This window comes from Microcaecilia unicolor, chromosome 1, assembly GCF_901765095.1.
Source record: "Microcaecilia unicolor chromosome 1, aMicUni1.1, whole genome shotgun sequence".
Lineage (NCBI taxonomy): Eukaryota > Metazoa > Chordata > Amphibia > Gymnophiona > Siphonopidae > Microcaecilia > Microcaecilia unicolor.
The window spans coordinates 392,479,543-392,504,279 of NC_044031.1; the positions used below are offsets into that span (position 1 = coordinate 392,479,543).

The 24,737-nt window shown below is 43.9% G+C and overlaps 1 protein-coding gene across 1 annotated transcript in view; it reads left to right on the top strand.

Moving 5' to 3' along the window:
• GMDS (GDP-mannose 4,6-dehydratase) overlaps positions 1 to 24,737 on the top strand; it is a 1,325,660-nt gene that overhangs the window by 607,346 nt on the left and 693,577 nt on the right. The window contains exon 7 of the mRNA XM_030210948.1: positions 20,939 to 21,066. Within this exon, the coding sequence (XP_030066808.1) occupies positions 20,939 to 21,066 (128 nt within the window). The remainder of the gene's footprint in view (positions 1 to 20,938; positions 21,067 to 24,737) is intronic.

Sequence of the window (24,737 nt, forward strand, 5' to 3'; positions counted from 1 at the left end):
GGTCATTATCAGTATGGATTAACAATCAAAATGGTGATCAAGCAAGGAGTGCACAGTGAGGATTGTGAAGCACATAGAATGGTGTTTGAACATTGTGGAGATGTGAGACAGATGTAGTAACTTCTCAGATTTTGACAGAATCTTGTAAATCAGTGGTTCCCAAACCTGGTCCTGGAGGCACCCCAGCCAGTCAGGTGTTCAGGATATCCACAATGAATATTCATGAGAGAGATTTGCATGCAGTGGAGGCAGTGTATTCAAATCTCTGTCATGAATATTCATTATGGCTATCCTGAAACCCTAACAGGGTGGTTAAGACCATTCACATTAACTGAATACACATTTAGTGCTGCCATTTTAAATGCTGTTCAACACCAGATCTCTGTCCACTCCCTTACAGTCTATCCGTACGAGCTCCATACATCCAGTATTCAGAAACCCCAGCCATACATCTTCCACACTAATAAGAAACCACCAATCATCCTGTTACTAGATACATGTACCTCTTTTGCGTAGTAGCCCACCGCTCCCACCCCTCCCCACTATCAGCCTACCCTGCAGCTTCATGGTTCAAGCCTAAAGCCCACACCCTTCCTGCCTCCCCATAACCAGCTGATAATCAATGATAGGTATTTCCACGCACTTCCAAAATGCACATAACAAGTGTACAAACGTTAATCAGAGCAGTAAGACCAGCATCACAAGTGTGATAACATACCCTAATAACTATGGTATTAAGAGAAACAGTGCATGGTACCATCTATAAGTCTCAGGTAAGTTGCTCATTGCACAAATGGAGGAACTGTTGTACTGACTCCTCAAACTGATGCATCCAATTCTGGTATGTTGTTTTCATAATGGCTAGGTAAAACAACCCCCACTTTCACTTCCAGCGCTTTGAGTTGTGGTTGAAGTTCAGAAACTGCTTCCATTTCTGCACAGTGTACCGATCAAAACCAGGTACAATTTTAATTTTAGCTCCTTGCCACTGAATATCTGGATTCGCTCTAGCTTTGGCCAATATTTCCGTAACCTGCGGGTAACTAAGTACTTTGAAGATCATAAGGCTGATGCCTCTATAATTTTCTGGCTGTTTTGTGGGAGCGTGATGTACCCTGTCAATTTGAAAGGGGTGCTGGAAATTTAGCCCAAGACATTTGGGGGTCAAGTCCTCAACAAAAGCCACCGGGGTCTGTCCTTCAAACCTTTCAGTGAGCCCTAAAATTCTCAAATTATTCCTTCTACTCTGATTATTGGAATCTTCGAGCTCCTGTTGGAAGGCCATAATGATGTCACATTGCTCAGACCACCAGGGGGCCATATCTTCAAGGCCCGATACTCGTTGCTTGAATTCTGTTGTTTTTTTTCCAAGCACATAGTTATTTGGGCGAAACTGTAGCCAGTTCTCTCTGTAGATCTGCAGTGTTGGTAACACTCTAATGAATCATGCCTTTAATTTCTTGTAGTTCTTTCATTACGGGATCCAGCAAGTCTTGCATTTTTCACGGAGAAGCCATTTTGAGGTGCGTAGGCAGATCTTGTTTCGGTCTTTTACTGCTGCTTTGTGCCCCGAAAGCGGTTTCCAGCTTGTTTTGCTTAGATACTGCCATCTCCTAAAGTAGTTAATGTCGAAAAGGGTTCATTACATGAAGAAGCGCAGGTGATTCCAATGGATTCAGAACATAGGGAAGGAGAGCATGAGGATCAGGCTTCCATCTCGGTCGCTGCAGGCTTTGCCCCCCAATACTTATGGCTTTTATTGTATTTTTCCTTGGGTCTGATCTGTTACCTAATAGATGAAAATTTGTGTTATCTCTGATGGTTTTGTAAGGCAAGAAATTAAGAAAGAAAGGCATGTATTAGAAAACTGTTGAACTAGAAGACATGAAATAAAGCTGAAAGGGACAAAAAGCAACATTGGAAAATGTTTTCAAATTGAACGTTTCAAATTTATTCAAATTTGATATACAGCCTATTATAAAATGACTAAGGGTAGTGGATGCTTGGAATGCCCTCCTGTTGGAAGTGATAGGGACCAAATAGTGATGGAATTCAAAAAGGTATATTAAGAGTTTGGAACTAAAGAATAAAGGATTTCCCCTCAAAGGAAAACATTAATGACATTCAGACTTCAAAAAAGCATATATTATTTATTTATTTTTAGATTTGCTCACACCTTTTTCAGTAGTAGCTCAAGATGAGTTACATTCAGGTACTTTGGATATTTCTCTGTCCCAGGAGGGCTCACAATCTAAATTTGTACCTGAGGCAATGGAGGATTAAGTGACCTGCCCAAGATCACAAGGAACAGCAGTGGGATTTGAACAGGCCACCTCTGGATTGCAAGACCAGTGCTCTAACCACTAGGCCACTCCTCCACTCTCTATATATAGAGCATTAACCTGCATTGAGTAGCAGTTAAAACCGTAACCATTTTACTGGGTAGACTAGGTGGGCTGTGCTGGTCTTTATCCGCTGTCGTGTATAATATACTGAACATTTGAACTTCTCCTGCATGCGCAGAGCAGGTGATGTTTAAACGTTAAAGAATTCTTTGAGTCCTACTTGGCTCAGCCTGTGTAACCTCAGAATTCCTCTTCACGGCTGCAGTGGTTTACATTCATTATAACAGGTAATTACAGAACTGAGTTCTATTCAGGTCGGCATAGCTTTGATGTGACATTGTATGTGGTTCTGGGCATCACTGACAGAACAAACAAAAATTAATGAGGCCTATGTATTTGTTTTCCATGGCATAAAATCAAGAATGAAGTTTGAACATATTTTAGTACCTGATTTTTGAACAACTATTTGAACATGCCGTGTGAGCTACAGGTGCATTTACATATTTCTTTTTATGACATATTATTTAGCTGTTGCTGGAGGGGAAGGCCGATTTTTATTTTTTTTATTCCAAGACACAATCATAAATGCACTGTTACAGAATTTTTTATTGAAGAGAAGAAAATAATGGATGATATCAGCATGACTACAAAACAAAATTCCTTTCCCCAAATACTTTAGATCAGGGGGTTTCAACCCATTTCTCAGGATATATCATCTGCTCTGATTTTTAAGATATCCAGAGTGAATATTCATGAGGTAAAGTTGCATGCAGATCTAGCTCCTGCATTTTTATTCTGGGTATCTGACTTGCTGGATGTGTCCTGACTGGGGTGAAAACCCTTGTTCTAAAGTATAGATACATGTTGTTTGTGACCCTCCTGTCCCTTTTGGCTTTATCAAAAGCGGGAGAAAGGTGGAGTTTCAGTTATTTAATCAGTTATTGGTGCATTTGCAATACAGAGCAGACCACCTAGCTTAGCTGGACAGATTTTGACTGGCCCTGCTGAACCAAGCTGGGTAGGTTTGCAGCTAAAGAGTTCGATGTAGACCTGCTATTTGCAGCACTTAGGTTTGGATGAGTAAACCATTTAGCACTGCAAAATCAGCTCTAGCTGACTAACTATTCTCCCTGCTCCCCCAGGGGCACCCACTTTTTAAACATTTGAAAAACAAGCCACCTTGTAGCTATATTCAGCTGCTCTGCTGGATAATTTTCATTCCCTGGTATCTAGCCATTTAACTCCCACTGAAAATCTTTATCTTCTTTCTTGTATAAGACTACGGAAGAGAGAAGGCCTATGGAAAGTAAAGACAAGTATGAAAGAGAGGTGAGATATCAGCCCTATAGCTTTAAGGGAAGCTTGGGTTTCCCTTCTCCATATTTTGGTTTCAGTGTTTCCATTTCTCTTTGTGCTTATGCTCAAGACCACTAGTAACAACAATCTGTTGATTTTTTTTTCTTAATGCTGAGGTTTACAAATTATTTCCATTTTTATAATTGCAGCTGAACTTTAGAATGTCCCTTAACTAACATATATTTTAAAATATTTAAATACCTGCTTTTCCGGATGGCTCAGATTAAAACAGTGGCATAGCCAGAAAGCAATTTTTGGGTGGGCCAACAAGTCAGATGGGTGGGCACCAGGGTTGCCAACTTTTTTGAAATTGAAAAACTTGCCACCTGATACCCCACCCCATGCTCTAGCTCTTCTCCACTCCCAATAACTTCAATAAGGGTAGCAGTGCAGGCTTCAGGGGGAAGTACAAGAGATTGCACTCTTCCGCCTCCATTGAGCCTCGGGTCCCTAACACACATACTTAGCCTGTATAGCAAGACCAAACACTTTTCAACATATCTTTCCAGTTACACGCTATAGAAATGATCCCAGAAAATATAGTCTAGTATTAAAGGCAAATAAATTCTGCATCCACAGAACCCCCTGTCCCTCCCCCAATGGGTACAGAGCAGAGTTAGGCCATTTCCCCATAAAACTCACCGTAATCTCAACAGCCGCCATATAGTAAATTAAACAATCTTTAAAACAAAATATCACTCATAACCTAATGCAAATCTACAATGCCAGCACTAACTTCCAAAAGAAGGATCCTATCTATGAAAAAGGCATTGCCCTACATATTACAGTGGGGCCATAAAATATCAATACATCTATTGGGAAAACTAAACAAACCAAACTTACTACAGAAGGCTACATAGAAAATTCATGCTAACAGAATACCTCGATCACACACACGGAATAAAAATGCCAAATATAGAATAATTGACTAAAATGTATAAACATAAATATAACCAAAACCCCAAAAAGCCAAAACTTGCATGTAATACAATACCAGAGATACAGAAAGAAATGCATTTCCTCCTGTGCAAAATATAAACATAGTACGTGCCAGGGATGGTTTTGGAGTGCAACTAGAGCAATTGCTCTTGGTCCCCTGGTGGCCTGGCCAGAGAGAGCCACAAGCATGATGGAAGCTGAAGGCAGTGCAGTCTGGTGATGGGCTTTGGGGTTCCCTCCCAAATTTATGGCCTGGGCTCCAGCCATGTCTAACACCAGCTCTGGCAAGATGTACATTCCAAATGTGACACATTTTAATCACAAAATTGAAAAAAAATGATTTTTTTTTCTACCTTTTGATGTCTGGTTATTTTATTTTTCAAATCAGCTTGGTTCTAGTCTCTGGTTTCTGCTTTCTTCTGTCTTAATTCACTTACCAGGGTTTCCTGTCTATTTGTCATTTCTTCTCTCTCCATGTCCACCATCCATCTCCCATCTCTGTGTCCCTATAGTTCCTTGTCCAGTATCTCCAGTATGTTCAAATTCCTGCATCCATCACCACCCTTCTATCCCCTACCCCTGTGTCCAGCATCACCCCTTGTGTCCCTATGCCCTCACATGCCCAGTATCTCCCTTTTGAGTTCCTATTGTCCCCTATGTCTAGTATCTCTCCCCTGTGACCATATACCCCTCCCTCCAAGTGTCCAGCATAGCCTCTCTATTCTCACATTCCCCCCTCTCTGTCAGGCATTATCCCTCTGTGTTCATATGTTATTCCAATACAGCATCTCACGTCTGTTTCTGTATCTCCCCTTTCTTCCTCACTCACACCAATGTCTCTCTCTGCTCTCCAATCCCACCTATCCAGCTACTCTGCTTCTCTATTCCAGCTTTTGGCTCTTTCTCCCACTGTGGGTTAAACAATTTGTCTCCCTCTTCCTTCATCCCCTTGATCTGCCATCTCTCTCCCTTCCCTCTAATCGCTCCTCCTGGTACAGCACCTCTCTCCCTTTCCTCAAGCCTCCCCTGCAGGCCTTCCCTCCTGCCCCCTCCCCACAGGTCCAGCACCTCTCTCCCTTCCTTCCAGCCTGCCCCTCTTGCAGGTCTAACAACTCTCTTCCTTTCCTCCAGCCCCCAGCCTCTCTCCCTTGCAGGTCCAGCACCTCTCATCCTTCCCTCCATTTTCCTCCCCCCTTTCAGGTCCAGCATCTCTCTCCCTTGCCTCCAGCCAGCCAGCCAGCCACCCCCCATTGCAGGTCCAGAAATTCCCTTCCTTCCAGTTAGCCACCACCCCCCTTTGCAGATCCAAAACTCTCTCCCTACCCTCCAAGCAGCAACCTCTCCCCTTGCAGGTCCCAAACCTCTCTCCCTTCCCTTCAGCCAGCCATCTCCCCCCTTTTGCAGGTCCAGAATCTCTCTCCCTTTTCTCCAGCCAACCCCCCCCCCCCTTTTGAAGGTCCAGAACCTCTCTCCAATCCCTTCCCTATGGCCTCAAGCCCCCCACCTCCCACCCCCACGCAGGTGAAGCCACTGTCTCCCAGCCTGTCCCTCTCCCACCGTACAGGTACAGCCACTCACTCCGTTTTCCTCCCTCACTATCGCTGATCACAGATGAAGAGACCTGCTCCAGAGCCTTACCTGCCACGATCAGCTCTCTTCAGCGCAACTTCCTGTTTCCCAGAGGGCAGATTGTGGCAGAGGGAAGGCTCTGGAGTGCTCAGCAAATCACTGCTGGCCCCGCCCTTAATTTAAACCGGATGCTTACGGCAGGGGTGAGGGAGGGGAAAAAGAAAAGAAGACTCAAGTGAAGCTGCGGTTGCGATCGCGATTGCGGTTTTGATCCATTATTTTTGGGTGGGCCTTGGGTGGAAATGGGTGGGCCTGGGCCCACCCAGGCCCACCCGTGGCTACGCCCCTGGATTAAAAGCAAGTTACAATACATAAAACGGTAAAAGTTATACCCAGTGTACCTGAATGTAACTCATCTTGAGCTACTACTACCTTTTCAGTAGTAGCTCAAGATGAGTTACATTCAGGTACACTGGGTGAGCAAAATCCAAATGAATTAAATAAATACATAAAATAAAATAATCAATTCCATACACAAAATCAGCACACTCAACAACTAAAAGTTTGTTCAAGACCCATGGCTTTAACAAGTCTCCTAAACCTTCTATGCAAAGGCTCAAATGCAATGAATTTCAAAGAGTAGGAGCTATGCAGGAAAATACCCAGGAACGTGTTTCCACCTAGAACAAGGCTTTCATAGAAGGATTTTCTGACCACAGTGATCTAGAAGGATATCACCTTTGCAGCACCACCTAATATAATAATTTGCTCCTCTAACATTCCAATGTGTCTCACTGGGATCGTAACCACCTGCTGACATCACTCCTCCAATGTTCTCCTCCAACGTTCCAATGTGTGGCACTGGGATTGTAACCACCTGCTGACGTCACTCCTCCAACATTCTCCGTCCCCCCTCCCTCACAGTTCCATGGGACCCTGGAACTGGGAGGGAGGGATGGAGGGACAGAGGGAGGGGGGACCCTGGAAATGGGAGGGAGGGGCCTGGAACTTGGAGGGAGGTGGAGGGGGCAGGGGAGAGATGCTGCAAATGGATGGATGGAGGGGTAAGGGCACAGAGGACGTTGCCTGCATATGGATGAATGCAGGGGAGAGAGCATAATGCAGGGGAGGGAGGGGACCCTGAAACTCGGAGGGAGGCAGGGAGGGAACGACCCTGGAACTCGGAGGGAGGGAGGGAGGGGGGAAGATCCTGGAACTCAGAGGGCGGGAGGGAGGGGGGACCCTGGAACTGGGAGGGAGGGGGGGGCCCTGGCACACACTCTCATGATCACACACACACTCTCTCTCTCTCACAGACACACTCGCACCTAGTCTCACTCTCTCTCTCTCTCTCTCTGTCACACACACACACACTCACACATTCACTTTCTCTCTCTCACACAGTCACTCTCACACACATTCTCTCTCAAGCATGCACACTCAGAGGAAAACCTTGCTAGCGCCTGTTTCATTTGTGTCAGAAACTGGCCTTTTTTACTAATCCTATATAATAATTCTCACCTCCAACGTTCTGACTTGCCTGGGACCGTGGCTCATTCCGAGTTGGTCTGCTAGGCTCCTTAGATCAGGCTGACATCACTGTAGCCATTGTGATGTCAACTTCAGAACCTGGGGGAAAAAAAACATGCCTCACAGCTGATCCATGTCAAGAGGAGGGTCGCTGGACCATGGGTGGCTGGAGGGGGGGGCAGGGGAGAGAGGAGGGTCGCTGGACATGGGTGGCTGCAGTGGGCGCAGGGGGAGAGGAGGGTCGCTGGACATTGGTGGCTGCAGGGGAGCCGAGGAAAACCTTGCTAGCGCCAGTTTCATTTGTGTCAGAAACTGGCCTTTTTTACTAGTTCTAAAATAAACTGGTGCAAGATCACGTAAAACAACACTTAAACTTCAGGAATAAATATTCAGCCAGTGGTGGTCGGCATTTTCTTGGCTGCTGCCAGCTTTGTGCCCAGAGGTTCAATGCCAGGCCATGTCCAGACACCAGCACTGAATATCCAGGCATATGCAGATGGATGGCACTTAACCGGTTAAGTTCAACCATCTAAAGATAGGACTGCTGTTTATGCAATCCTGTCAGCTAAGTAACATAACAAGTTAAAGACAGAATATCAGCATTTAACCGGTTAAGTGCCAACCCTGCCCCCAGACCACCAAGTTAATAGCTGGTTTTGGCTTAGGTGGTTAGCGTTGATATCCAGTGACACTAGCCAGTTAAGTGCTGCTAAATATTGCTGGATAGCCCTGCACAGGCAATGGAACCAGGCAGGAGTCTCTCCCGCCCATTTAAATTACTTTTAAATACTGACCCCCTTAATTTTAACCATAATCTAATATAATAATTCGCACCTCCAACGTTCTGAAGCTGACTCCATGGCAGTTTGGCAGTGAAGCTGTGTAGTATTCGTAGGGTTCGTAATCGCCCCACCCTTGAGGGAACTCTGTATAGTTGCCAGGGAAAGAAACGCGATGTGAGAAGAAAGGACCAACCACAGGCCTCGCACTCGCTCTCAGTGCCCCGCCCTCTGAGGGAAGGGAAGGCTGCATATAATATTCACCGACCGGAAGTTCGTTCCCTCCCTCCGAGTTCCAGGGTTGTCGTCTGTCCCCCCTCCCTCCCAGTTCCAGTGACCCCCCTCCCTCCCTCCCTCCCAGTTCTAGGGTTGTCGTCCCTCCCTCCCTTCTAGTTCCAGGCCCCCTCCCTCCGAATTTTAAAAGTCATCCTGACTTACCTCGCATGGTAAAAAGTGTGTAGGCTCGGCACTTCAGTTTTCCCCTTCTCTGTCTCTCAGCTCTGGTCCTGCCCTTGCGGAAACAGGAAATGAGGGCGGGACCACAACTGAGAGACAGAGAAGGGAAAACTGAAGTAAGTGCCAAGCCTGCACGCTTTTTACCGCTGCTGCCGGCCACCGTAACCCAGATGAGGTAAGTCAGGATGACTTTTAAAATTCGGAGGGAGGGGGTTTGGAACTGGAAGGGAGGGAGGGAGGGAGGGATGACAACCCAAGGACTGGGGAGGGGGGGCCTGGAACTGGAAAGAAGGGAGGGGGACCCTGGGAGTGAGGAGGGAGAGAGGGGGGACCCTGGGATTGGGAGGGAGGGGGGACCCTGGAATAGGGAGGGAGGGGGGACACTGGAACTTCTCTTAAAAACATTAATGGCAGAAGGTGATTACCTTGCTAGTGCCTGTTTCATTTCAATGAGAAACAGGCTTTTTTTTACTAGTATATTAATAAGAGTACTAGATAAGTTCGGGATTGGTGGAAACATACTTAGCTGGATCAAGGGTTTCCTAACCACAAGAACAAGTAAGATCAAATTAAAACATATCATCACCATGGAAAGTAGACTGCGGAGTACCACAAGGATCACCGCTATCACCGATCCTCTTCAACCTAATGATGAACCCACTAGCCAAGTCCTTATCCAACCAAGGGCTTAACCCCTTCATCTATGCAGACGATGTCACAATATACATTCCTTGCAAATCTAAACTGACAGAAATCGCCAACGAAATCAAGATCAGCTTGAACATCGTGGACTCTTGGGCAAATGCATTTCAACTAAAACTCAACAAAGAAAAAACACACTGTCTTATCCTTTCATCCCAACACAGTGTGGGCAACCCCACAATTATCAACACCCCAGATTACACCCTCCCTATCTCAGACAGCCTGAAAATTCTCGGCGTTACAATGGACGGCAACCTAACACTAGAGAGCCAAGTGACATCCACAACAAAGAAAATGTTCCACTCAATGTGGAAACTCAAACGCGTGGAACAATTCTTCCCGAGGAAACATTTCGCAACCTGATACAATCAATGGTACTAAGCCATGTAGACTACTGCAATGGAATCTATGCGGGATGCAAAGAACAATCATTAAAGAAACTTCAGACCGCTCAAAACACGGCAGCTAGGCTTATCTTCGGAAAAACGCGATTTGAAAGAGCGAAACCCCTCCGAGAAAAACTACACTGGCTCCCATTCAAAGAATGCATTGCTTTCAAAATCTGCACCCTGGTTCACAAAATTATCTACGGTGAAGCCCCGGGATACATGACAGACTTGATCGATCTACCAACTAGAAACACATCCGAATCTACATGAACATACCTAAATCTGCATTACCCAAGCTGCAAAGGACACAAATACAAATCAACTTACGCATCCAGTTTCTCCTACATAAGCACACAACTGTGGAACGCATTACCAAAAGCCTTGAAAACTACGTATGACCACCCAAACGTCCGGAAAACACTAAAAACTAACCTGTTTAAAAAGGCATACCCTACCAATCCAACATAAATGCCTGATCTCTGCAACACAAGAAAACTAAAGTACGTAATGGACATAACACAACTCTTCTGTTGTACGATTCCCTAATGTGGCTGTGTCACATGAACTTTATCTTACCACAATATCACTTTGTATTTGTTTACACCGGAGTCTGCAAACGCCTCTCCGGTACTATGCAAGCCACATTGAGTCTACAAATAGGTGGGAAAATGTGGGATACAAATGTAACAAATAAAACATTTGTAGCATATTTACACTCCGAACTGATTACACAGTTCTCATCAGAATCCCACAAACAATAAAGTTCAGAAATAGGAGTGCAAACTCCTGAAATATTTTTTAGTCATGTGAGTATTTTTTTAAACAGAGCTGCCAGATTTTACTGACAACAGCTAATGTTTTTATGTTCATAATTTTTGATCCATGTTAGGGCCAGATTCTATAAAGCTGGGTGCCCAAATTTCTTACTAGTGAGCAAATTTGGACGCACAAGTTATAGAATAGTGCCAGTCGTGCTCTAACATAATTGCAGTGGCGTAGCAAGGGCGGGGCGGTGGGGGCGGTCCACCCCGGGTGTCATTGGATGGGGGGGGTGCTCCACTCCCGCTGCTCCGCCTTTAAATTGAACGCAGAAAAAACTCAATGCCTCATACTAACCTCCCAATACAACACAACAAAATTTACCGCCATCAACACACCTAAACTAAACTTGCCAATTTCTGAAAATTTAAAAATCCTTGGAGTCACAATCGACCGCCACCTTACACTTGAGACTCACGCGAACAACACAACAAAAAAGATGTTCTTCTGCATGTGGAAGCTGAAAAGAATAAAACCATTCTTTCCAAGATCTGTCTTCCGCAACCTAGTACAATCACTCGTACTAAGCCATCTGGATTACTGCAACTCATTATACGCAGGCTGCAAAGAACAAATAAAGAGAAAACTTCAGACAGCCCAGAATACAGCAGCCAGACTCATCTTCGGAAAACCAAAATACGAAAGCGCAGCACCACTACGTGAGAAACTACACTGGCTCCCACTCAGGGAACGTGTCACCTTTAAAGTATGCACGTTAGTGCACAAAATCATTCACGGTGAAGCCCCTGCATATATGTCCGACTTGGTTGACTTGCCATCCAGAAATGCCAAAAAATCATCCAGAACCTTCCTCAACCTCCACTTCCCAAAATGCAAAGGCATAAAGTATAAAGCACTACATGCATCAACCTTCACCTACAAGAGCACGCAACTTTGGAATGCACTGCCACGCGGCCTGAGAGCGGTCTATGAGTTGACAGACTTCCGCAAACGATTAAAGACCTATCTCTTTGAAAAAACATACCGCAAGGATTAAAACATATAAAGCCCATATACATCATAATAATGCCTCAAGACATTACCTCACGCACTCCACTTCCCCGTACTCTCTCCCACTCAACAATTTACCCACAGATAAAAACTCTCTACCCATCACTCTCTTGCTACTATTCGACCACCGTAGTAATTCCCCAATGACATATCCTATAGTTTTTACGCCCCAAAAGTGACCGATATAACTCTGTCTTCCTTAACTATTCACAATGTAACCATAATCGTAATGTAACAAACTGTATTTCCATTATTTACAATGTATTGTAAGCCACACTGAGCCCGCAAATAGGTGGGAAAATGTGGGGTACAAATGCAAATAAATAAATAAATAAATAAATAACATTTTTTTTTCGAAGCGCCGGAGAGTGGCAGGCAGCGCGCCTCGCGTCTGCCCTGCGCTAGTAAAGAAGATCTCGCTGATGTCGTCGCCTTTCCCACACTGAGTCCCGCCCGCCCTCGCGGTAATAGGAAGTTGCCTCAGAGGGGGGCGGGACTCAATGTGGGAAGGGCGACGACGTCAGCGAGATCTTCTTTACTAGCAGGGCAGACCCGAGGCGCGCTGCCTGCCACTCTCCGGCGCTTCGAAAAAAAAATGTTAAAGGCAGGACAGGGTAGGAGCAGCAGGAGAACGGATCTCGGGAGGGGGGGGGACTCAGAGGGGAGAAGGGGATTGGGGAGGGGTGGGGGCGCTCAGAGGGGTGCTTAATGGGGATTAGGGAGGGTGGGAGAGCATCAAGGAGGGGAGAAGGGGATTGGGGAGGGGTGGGGGACCTCAGAGGGGTGCTTAAAGGGGATTAGGGAGGGTGGGGGAGCTCAGAAAGGGCAGAAGGGGATTGGTGAAGGGTGGGGGAGCTCAGAGGGGTGCTTAAAGGGGGTTAGGGAAGGTGGGGGAGCTCAGAGAGGGGAGAAGGGGATTGGGGAAGGGTGGGAGAGCTCAGAGGGGTGCTTAAAGGGGATTAGGGAGGGTGGGGAGTTCAGAGAGGGGAGAAGGGATTGGGGAGGGATGGGGGAGCTCAGAGGGGTGCTTAAAGGGGATTAGGGAGGGTGGGGGAGCTCAGATGGCTGCTCAGAGAGGGGAGAAGGGGATTGGGGAGGGTGGGGGTGCTCAGAGGGGGGAGGGGAGTGCTCAGATGGGAGAAGGGGTCTGAAGCTGGAACTGGGGTCTGACATGGGGGCAGGAGGGAAAATGGGTCCATGCCTGGGGCAGGTGGGAGAATGGGTCTGGGGCTGAAAGGGTGGGATGCAAGGCATGTGGTGGATGAAGGGGACTGGAACTTGGGGCTGAAAAGAGGGGGCAGCGAGAGAGGGGACAGATCCTGGATGGAAGGGGGGCACGTGAGGGAGGGCAGACCCTGGACGGATGGGAGACAGAGGGCAGACGGGTTGAAGGGGCAGAGAGAAAGGGCAGATGGTGGGTGGAAGGGGAGAGAGAAAGAGGGCAGACTGGGGCAAATGGTGGATGGAAGGGGCAGAGATAGAGGGCAGATGTTGATGGAAGGGGGAGAGAGATGGCAGACTGGGGCAGATGGTGCATGGAAGGGACAGAAGTGGATGGAAGGGAGAGAGGGCAGACAGTGGATGGAAGGGGCAGAGAGAGAGGGCAGATACTGGATGGCAGAGAGAGAGCGAAGACAGATGCTGGATAGAAGGAAGACAGTGAAAAGATGAGGAAAGCAGAAACCAGAGACAACGAACTGTAAATATATATATATATTTTTTTGCTTTAGGATAAAGTAGTATTGTAGCTGTGTTAATAAATGTTTATAATAGAACATGTAAATAAGGTAATCTTTTTATTGGACTAATTGTAATACATTTTACTTTCGGAGAACAAAACCCCCTTCCTCAGGTCAGGATAGGACACTGTAACAGTACTATACTGAATTGACCTGAGGAAGGAGGTTTTGGCCTCTGAAAGCTAAATGTATTAGTCCAATAAAATGATATTATTTGTTTTATTTCTATTTGTTAATTTGTAAAGTGGTGATTGGTATTTGTTAGTTTTTTCAAATTTACATCTGCTGTCTTTATATTTTGCACAGTACTAGAGGACATTTTCTGTTTCTGTGGTGTTGCATTGTATGCAGAGTCTGGCATCGGGGGTTCAGTTTAATTTTTGTCTAAATAGAAAGTTTGTGATTACTTATTCTATAGTGGATTAGGGTGTATCTATTTGTGAAAAAGACATGGCTTTCGGTTGGCATTGACTGTGCAGGATCGACGATCTGTACTAATCTGTCTGTTTTCGTTTTACAATAGGTGAATTGATGTTCTAGTGCTCACTGTAGTGTTTAAGATGCTTTCCTTTTCCTTGTGTGACTCGTACAAATTACTGCTTATGGTATGGTAGAATCGCTCTATAGGTCCTGAGTGTTTTGTATTCTCGGTATGCCTAGTGCTGGATTTCGGGGGGGGGGGGGGTGTTAAAAAATGACCGGCCCCGGGTGTCAACTACCCTAGCTACGCCACTGCGTAATTGTTAAATTAGAAGACAGCCTTAAGTACCAATAATAGCCCTTAAGTGTGGTTAGTGCTTATTTTTATTTATTACATTTGTACCCCGTGCTTTCCCACTCATGGCAGGCTCAATGCTGCTTATATGGGGCAATGGAGGGTTAAGTGACTTGCCCAGAGTCACAAGGAGCTGCCTGTGCCTGAAGTGGGAATCAAACTCGGTTCCTCAGTTCCCCAGGAACAAAGTCCACCACCCTAACCACTAGGCCACTCCTTGGTAGTTACATGTGGAATTGCACTTAGGTGCCATTCTGTAAGCATAACACTATAGTAGTGCACAACTGTGAAGGGGGCAGGTCAGGGGCGTGTCTTGTAGTTGCACGTGTAATTATAGAATACTATCATGTGCACAACTGTCAACTTTAGGCATCGTCATTTACACCAGCCTTTGACATGGCCTAGGTGATCGTGCTAAAGTTAGGCATACACATGCCGACTTGCGCCCTATTTTATAACGGCAGTTTCATGTGCAGTTGCCTTTATAGAATTGGCACTTAGTGCCCATATTTTTTGCACCTAAATTTTGGTGCACTTTTTTGAATCTACCTTCCTTAGTGCACAACCTGACAGTCGAGATTCAGCCCTTTATGCACTGCAATGCAGCCTTTGACTCTAGACCCTGAGGCAATGGCAGGAGAGACACAAGCTCATTGCTTGTTAGTAGTAGTAGTAGTAGTAGTTTTATTGATGTGAAGTTATTTTTTTGCTGTCATTCTTTCAACTTTTTTTTAAATTCACCAACTGTCCTGATAGCAGTCTCCAACCCATTCTGCTCCCTTTCAAACGCACTCAGCTGTGCAATGGTTCTACTGTCAACAAATATATTTTCCCTTCTAAATTATACAGTGGGGGAAATAAGTATTTGATCCCTTGCTGATTTTGTAAGTTTGCCCACTGACAAAGACATGAGCAGCCCATAATTGAAGGGTAGGTTATTGGTAACAGTGAGAGATAGCACATCACAAATTAAATCCGGAAAATCATATTGTGGAAAGTATATGAATTTATTTGCATTCTGCAGAGGGAAATAAGTATTTAATCCCTCTGGCAAACAAGACCTAATACTTGGTGGCAAAACCCTTGTTGGCAAGCACAGCGGTCAGACGTCTTCTGTAGTTGATGATGAGGTTTGCACACATGTCAGGAGGAATTTTGGTCCACTCCTCTTTGCAGATCATCTCTAAATCATTAAGAGTTCTGGGCTGTCGCTTGGCAACTCGCAGCTTCAGCTCCCTCCATAAGTTTTCAATGGGATTAAGGTCTGGTGACTGGCTAGGCCACTCCATGACCCTAATGTGCTTCTTCCTGAGCCACTCCTTTGTTGCCTTGGCTGTATGTTTTGGGTCATTGTCGTGCTGGAAGACCCAGCCACGACCCATTTTTAAGGCCCTGGCGGAGGGAAGGAGGTTGTCACTCAGAATTGTACGGTACATGGCCCCATCCATTCTCCCATTGATGCGGTGAAGTAGTCCTGTGCCCTTAGCAGAGAAACACCCCCAAAACATAACATTTCCACCTCCATGCTTGACAGTGGGGACGGTGTTCTTTGGGTCATAGGCAGCATTTCTCTTCCTCCAAACACGGCGAGTTGAGTTCATGCCAAAGAGCTCAATTTTTGTCTCATCTGACCACAGCACCTTCTCCCAATCACTCTCGGCATCATCCAGGTGTTCACTGGCAAACTTCAGATGGGCCGTCACATGTGCCTTCCGGAGCAGGGGGACCTTGCGGGCACTGCAGGATTGCAATCCGTTATGTCGTAATGTGTTACCAATGGTTTTCGTGGTGACAGTGGTCCCAGCTGCCTTGAGATCATTGACAAGTTCCCCCCTTGTAGTTGTAGGCTGATTTCTAACCTTCCTCATGATCAAGGATTCCCCACGAGGTGAGATTTTGCGTGGAGCCCCAGATCTTTGTCGATTGACAGTCATTTTGTACTTCTTCCATTTTCTTACTATGGCACCAACAGTTGTCTCCTTCTCGCCCAGCGTCTTACTGATGGTTTTGTAGCCCATTCCAGCCTTGTGCAGGTGTATGATCTTGTCCCTGACATCCTTAGACAGCTCCTTGCTCTTGGCCATTTTGTAGAGGTTAGAGTCTGACTGATTCACTGAGTCTGTGGACAGGTGTCTTTCATACAGGTGACCATTGCCGACAGCTGTCTGTCATGCAGGTAACGAGTTGATTTGGAGCATCTACCTGGTCTGTAGGGGCCAGATCTCTTACTGGTTGGTGGGGGATCAAATACTTATTTCCCTCTGCAGAATGCAAATAAATTCATATACTTTCCACAATGTGATTTTCCGGATTTAATTTGTGATGTGCTATCTCTCACTGTTACCAATAACCTACCCTTCAATTATGGGCTGCTCATGTCTTTGTCAGTGGGCAAACTTACAAAATCAGCAAGGGATCAAATACTTATTTCCCCCACTGTATAAAATCCAAATGAAAAGGGGTAAATAATTTTTTTCCTGTTTGTTTGGTTTGATGGCATAACTGAATTATTTAAAACATGTTGCCAGTACTGTTGCTCTAAAGTGAATTTGGATGTTTTGGGGACGTTTAAAGGTGCAGAAGTATTGGAAGGGGATTCAGGTCTTTCTGGGGTGGGTCTTGGTGTCAGCTGTTGGATTTGGGGCCTATGGGGTTTCTTTTCAGTGCCCATGACAGTGTGAACGTGAAAGGTAAGGTCCCCCATCAACTTGTGACAAAAGCTCATAGCCCCTTTCTTATTGTGACTGAGGAACTCTTTCCTTGATCGAATGTTAATAGAGGGGTTGATATTGGCTAGAAATAGCTATTTTGGGGGCATTCTGGATGCAGAGTCATTAAGTGCCAATATTCAGCATTTAACTGGCCAGGGTAACTGCCTTAATAGAACTTCACAAAAGTCCGTCCTACCTTTATGCTGTAACTCATAGCCTTTTAAGTGCTAAATATTGCACTTAACTAGTTATGCATTAGCAGGGTCCGGAAATCTGGAAATTCAATACCACTGCCTGGACATGATCCAGTTATTGAATTTTCAAGTTTAACACCGGCAATGGTGAGCTGAATATCAGGCCCAGAGTGTTTGAGGGTGGGAAAATCTCTGGCTGTCCATGCAAATTACATTGCAGTGTGGGAAGGTTTTATTTATTTAGATTTATATTCAGTCATTGACACTTGGGGCCAGGAGTCTTGTCTTGTGCCTAATTTTCCATAGAGCCTGTTTCATTAGGGAGAGAGGTGCAGAAATGCATGTTGGAATGGATAGTGTTTGTTGTGGGACATGTTGTGGGGGGGATGGGAACTGATGGAATAGGGAGAAGAGTAATGCCTCATATGTGGGGAAATTTCTGTGATTGCACCTTGGGAGTCAGATATGGCATGGTTTAGCATTGAAGCTTTGGGGGATGTCCTTCGCATTTCGCTTCCAGATTGTGAGCTCGATGTATGTTTTTGAATAAACAGATTAGAGCATACAGTGAGTTTGGGATTTGAATTTTCGTCAAACAATGGTTCCTGTTTTAGTAGATCAGCTTCTAACTTTTGCTTTAAACCTGCCTGTGATTTACTAGTCTCAGTAATAGAAGCTTGTAGGGTTTGAAGGAATTAAAATAAATAAATAAAGGCACAGGAGTCTTGTTAGCATGGTGATATTTCTAAGTTCTTTTTTCAGGTTTCTATGTAGTCATTATATTTGTGTTCATATATGAATAGAGCAGTGGTTTTCAACGCAGTACACACACTAGCAAGCTGGGTTAGAGGTTCTCACAATAAAAATGCATGAGATAGATTTGCGTGTTCTGCCCGCTTCCCATCCCCTATCTATGCAGATCCAACTCATGCATATTCATTGTGGTGTTTTGAAAACCAGCTTGGCTGACTACATTTCTAAGATTGGGTTGAGAACCAATGGTATAGAGAGTGACATTTTTCTGTCTCCAAATAAGAGACCTAATGTTTTGAGAAATTTTTATTTATATGGATCCAAAGTGAAAAACAAAATCTGTGATGAATCGTATCCAAAGTGAAGAATCTTTTTGTAGCATAGAATTCCTAAATTATGAGCCATTGCTGTCCAGCAACAGATGGTGATTCTATGTAATAGCTTTACACAGCTCAGTATGCTCTTAGGGGCCCTTTCAATAAGAACATAAGAAAATAAATGTTGCCATAGTGGGACAAACTGAAGGTCCATGAAGCCTAGTATCCTGTTTCCAACAGTGGCCAATCCAGGTCACAAGTTCCTGGCAAGATCCCAAAACAGTAAAAGAGATTTTATGCTTCTTATCCTAGAAATAAGCAGTGGACATTTTTTAAGGAAATTATCCAAACTTTTTTAAACCCTGCTAAGCTAACTGCTTTTACCATATTCTCTGGCAAAGTGCAGTAAACGTTTCTACTTAAAATGCTTTAACAAGAAAACTTAACAGGTGGTAAATACAAAGGCTATATTTGGGGTGTGCCCAGTTTTCTTTTGTAGTTACTACACCAAAATATTCTTTACCACGTGTTAAGACTGTTTGCAATTAGTGAGGATGCACTTGGAAGGTAATGATATACCCATGTACCTGTGTATAGGTACCGAGACAAGAGCTTTCGTATCTATTAATTTATGTCACCACATTTACACCTTTACTCAGAAAAATGTTACGCCGAATGTTCTCTTGTTATTGTCTTGTTGCTCTATCAGTTTCCCATTGTTTCTTTCCAATGTTCCATTGCTCTTTTCCATTGTTCTGTTCCCTTAATGATACTTTGACTCTGTCTTCGCATAACTCATCACAATGTAATCCATAACCGAATTGTAACAAATTGTACTCCCATCATTTACAATGTACTGTAAGCCACACTGAGCCCGCAAATAGGTGGGAAAATGTGGGATACAAATGCAATAAATATAATATAATATAATATGTATTAAACTTATTATATATCCCCTATATGTCTCCAAAGAAGCAATTGAAACATGTAATTACTTGCCCTTATAGAATTGTTGCGTAACCAGATTTATATGGCGTATGTGCTCAGGCAAGGTCACTTACGCCAGCTGTAGAGCTGCTGTAAGCATTCACACCTAAGTACTGGAGAGGTGTGTGCAGTTTATAGTACAGTTATAGAATAAGCTACATTCATAAGTGAGAGTCCTGCCCAGAATCCTCATCTATAAAATACACACTATGTAAGATGTCTGCATATTTACAGACTAGTGCATTGTCAGATTTTTGGCATTTGCACATGGATGTGTCATTATTTTAATGTGTAATTGATGCATAAATGTTAGCGCCCAGTTTTTAGAATTACCTCTTTAATTCTTCCTCTTGAGGAGGTGGTAAATGCACTTGCACTTACTGCAGTGTGCAGTTGATGTCCATTCTCTGCTCATAACCTGCCTAATTCCACCCCCTAACACAGTCACAGCGCATGCTAATTCGTGCTTTAACTGCTTAACACACTTTAATGAAAGGCCTCTTAGCACAGAGAATATTTCTGCATAGGTATAGAATATACTTCAGAATACAGCACTAGTTAACATTACTTGTGTGTGTGTGTGTGGGGGGGGGGGGGGGGGGGTCATTGCAGATCTGTTATACCCATTATTCATATGTTGTAATGCTCATAAAGGATTCATTGGTTGAACTAAAAGATTATAGTAACTGTGAGGCAGTGGGTTCCTGAGTGAAAATTGTTGGCTGAAGGGATAGCATTATTGATACTGGATCTGTTAGTCCCTTCTGTGGGGACCAGTTCATTACCAAGAAAGAGGGGCTGAAAGTGACACCTGGCCTCACTTCATGACGCCATTCTACAATAAAGAAAGGAGGAGGTTTTACTCTATCATCCTGCTGACTGCTCCCTGTTTATGTGAACTTTACCTGCTTTGTGTGTATACAATGGACAGTAGTGTTCATTGTTCATGATGAGGAAACATGTTCCTGAAAGAGTGAGAGAACTGCACTCCTACTGCTTCAGAAACTGCTTGAAACCATGCATGCAAAAGCAAAATTTTGCCCTTAAAAGTGCAGTTCTATCCTCGGTTTCTTATTACAGAGCTGCTATCACTTTTCTGAAGTGCGATTGACCGTATTGCTAATGAGGTTAATCCTTCATAGCCCACAAACATGTTGAGTGAAAGAAATTTTGGGGTATATTCATTTTATTTCCCTTTTTTGGGGGTGGTCTGAGATGTCTGTCTATCAGATCTAGTGTTTCCCTTTGTGCAACCTTTTATATTTTTATGTTTATAAACTGACATTCCAATAGATTTTCCTTGGCCTTTTGCCTGGATTGAACATTGAGGCAACAAATTAGGAATGCTTAAGAAGTTTCACAGAAAATGCTGTTTTTGCTGTGAAAGTAGAGGTTATGGCTCTTACATTTGGAGCTTCCTAGCTTACACAAATGATAAATGATGTTCTGGTTGTGTAGGGGAGTGAAATGAGGACAGAAGATTAAAAAAGCATTGGGATTAGGGGTTCTTTTGGACCGTGAGCAGTTGGCATGATGGCACTGATATTATCTTTTCTCTCTCCTGCAGGGGCTAACTTTGTAACCCGAAAAATTAGCCGATCAGTAGCTAAGATTCATGTTGGACAGATGGAATGTTTCAGTTTGGGCAATTTGGATGCCAAGCGTGATTGGGGCCATGCCAAGGACTACGTTGAGGTAGGCGACTTGCCATCGGCTTTTCTTGAGAGCAATGACTTTGTGTGGTTGGCAAGCTTAACACACCATCTCAGCAAAGCTGTGTGACCTGCAGGGGGTCGCTTGTGAATTGTTTGCCAGTGGAGGACTGTTAACCTAATGTTCTCAATTTCAGAGGAGGGAGTTCAGTCACACAGCGGGCTACCCCAGTCATGACCTGAACAGATAAACAAATCTCTCCATATCAAGCAACTTAGGTTTTACATTTCTTTTTCCTTAATCCCTCTGAAAATGTTTTAAAAGTTGTAGTCCTGAAATACTTTAAATGATTTTTTCCCTAATGGTTGATGCAACTTTTATCTACTACTGCAAAGGAGGTATTTCTTTAAGGGGGGTGCCAACACATAGGCACCAAGAACACACATAAATGACCAGAATACTAACACATATGCGAGTGTGTGTGCACATACATGCATGAATGGCAGTATTCTGGTGTGTAAATGCAATGGCCCATAGTTTGAAGGTGGGCAGAATGTGGGCATGGCACATAGTTACAATATTCTTTCATTTATTTGTCTAATTCAGTCATGATTTTTAGCCCAGGCATTTACACCAGCTCTTTGGCTGATGTAAGTAGTCGTGTCAAAAAATATATGTGCATATTTGCACTGCTCTGCTAGTACAGTACAATCTCAATTATCCGACGTAAATGGGACCGACCCATTGTCAGATAAGTGAAAAGTTGGCTAATACGAAAAACAATGGTAATCCCTCAAACAATGCATAAATAAAGGCATAGAGTTCCCGATTTTCAAAAGCATGTGCCCGGTTCCGAAACAAATTGTCTCAGATGCGAAACTTCCCTCTGTACTATGCCGGAAAACAGAAAGAGAAGCATGCGCCTCTTAATGGTGACACAATGACATCACGGGGGAGGGGGTGTATGTTGGATATACCAGATGGTCAGATTAGTGATGGATAGATAATTGAGACTGTACTGTATTCCTTAAAAGACAACACTTTTCCTTTTTTAGAATAGGCTCCAAATAGATGCCTTTTTTTGGGCCTGAAAATGGGCATCTCCTTTTTAGAATTACCCTCATAGTGCTAAATTATCAGATATTCCAAATCCATCTGTGTTTTGCTTAAAGTACAAGTATTTCTGCTTTTTCAGTTTTACTCATTTCAATGGTATTAGGAGGGGCCATAGCACCAAGACCTTTTAGGTCTCAGTGGTTGACACTATGCTGTGGAACATGGAAAAAAAGAATCTGATGCTACTGTCATTGGACATTTCAGTGACTTGCATATGGTTTACACCAGTTGCTTGTGATCAGATTATTAACATTCTTCAGATGAGGAATCTCAACACTCTGGAAACACTTTCATCAGTACTGCTGAATGCAGCAAAAGTCTGTGTAAAATAGTGCCTTAATGAGGGAAAACAATTGTAAAGACACTATGAGAATCATTGAGTGAATGTACAAACTACTACCCCATTTCTAACCTCCCAGTAGCAGGCAAATTGATTGACTAAGCAGTAAGTTGGCAGCTGTAGGACTTTGATAGGTTTCAGGTATTGGATCCGTGCCAACTTGTATTTTGAGCTGGTCATAGTCTAGAGACATTAATAACCCCCGTAAGAATATACTTCTTCTGGGTCTTGAAAGAAAAACACAGCCTATTTACTTTTATTAGTAGATATTAAAGCTGCATTTGATATGGTAAGACATGAGATTCTTTTCAGTAGGTTGAGGTGGTTGGGGGTCACAGGGACCGTTCTGAAATAGTTCCAGTCTTTCCTAAAAGATTGATGCCAGAAGGTGATCTTTGAAAGTGCAGAATTCAGATGATTTATGATAACATGAGGTGTACCACAGGGTTTTTTCTTCAGCTATTCTGTTTAATATTTATAATCTTCCTTTATGTGTAATGCTTCATGCAATGTAAATTGATTTTACGTTATCTGCAGATGGCCTCTTATGGTGGGTACCGTTCTCCACTGAGATGGATGTTGCCTCCTGAAAATTTAGCTTAATTTCAGACAAATAGTGGATTGGATTGAATGAAATGGCTTAGCTTTACATTTTAAGAATACTGAAGCTTTAATTGTGCCTATGAGTAGGCATTATTCTTGCCCTAGATCAGTTTTGCCGAGAACTGTTGTTCCTGTTGGCAGTCAAGTACACTGTTTGACAGCTGATTGAAGTTTGACTATTAGATCCCAGGTAATGAGGGTTTTACGTATGATCTTTAACCTTGAGTCCCTAATGCATGTTTGGATCTGCCTGACTTTCAAGCAGTAGTTCAGGTGTTGGTTTTTTGATTTTCTCTGAGGACAAGCAGGGATAGCATGGTCTTCCATATGGGTGATGTCATCTGATGGAGCCCTCATATAGGACTTGCTCTCCAACCTCTTTATCAAAGCTTTTGAGAGTGTTGCATTGCATATGCCTGCACTTTTCGGCCTACTACTGTCACATGGGACCTAACCAGTGCCTTTTTTCCACAGAGTGTAACAGTTGCACTTTCTAGTGCACCCTCTAAGCTCACATCTGTTTTGTCTCTGAAGAGACTTGCTTCTTACATTTTTCGTTTGTGTAAGTCCTGTTGCTGTTGTGTTGGGTCTTTTCCTGATAGCTGCTTTAGTTAGGTTTTTCTGGCATTTTCCAAGTTTCCTTCATGCATCAACATCAAAAGTATCACAATTACCCTTGGCTATGAGTATCACCTACTGCTTTTTTAAACATATTTATAAATGATTTACAGATGGGAATAACTAGTGAGGTAATTAAATTTGCTGATGACACAAAGTTATTCAAAGCTGTTAAATCGCAAGAGGATTGTGAAAAATTGCAAGAGGACCTTACGAGACTTGGTCACTGGGCATCCACATGGCAGATGATGTTTAATTTGAGCAAATACAAAGTGATGCATGTGTGAAGATGTCCACTTATCCTCCATAGTATGGTGGGGAGAGGAGGCAACAACCTCCACAGAGCTGACACCTAGCTGCTAGTATACCTCAAATAACTCATGAGGATATGGCCACTCTAATTGTAAAGCACCTGCCTTTATCAATGGCAGCCTTCAAGTAGCAGGTCATGAGAAAGTTCAAGGAATACATGGAGTGGTTCAACCATGCCAGAGTCCCATCTCCAACCCATCAGGAGAAGAAGCTTCCCTGGTTCATCAGAGATCACTGGTGCTTAAACACCTTTGGCCCAGGCCTCAATCATTCAAGACAGGCAGAGACTTAAACATCTCCTACAGAGTACTTCTGTAAGTCTGAATCAGATCTCTCTCTTGGGCATCTGAAGAAGATCCAAAGGTCTTCTCAGAGGAGGAGTCCACTGGTTTCACATTGGATCCCTCTCTACCACATGAAAGAGGTGTAAATTTCCCCCAGAGGAGCTCTCATTCACTGAGGTTATTAGGGAGATGGCTAAGGTTGCCATATTTTCTTTAGAGATGGAAGAGGAACCCAGGGCAGAAACATTAGAAATCCTTCAATTCCTCCCCCCCCCCCCCCACCCCCCAAAAGCTGTAACAGTGCTCATTCATAGGATCCTGAAGGAAGTACAGATAAGAATATGGGAGACTCTTCTCTCTGTACTTGAAAATAAGGCTGCTCTGGGATTTGAGAAACTACAGCTTCTTCACTATTCCATGGTGGTTGAATCCACTCTCAA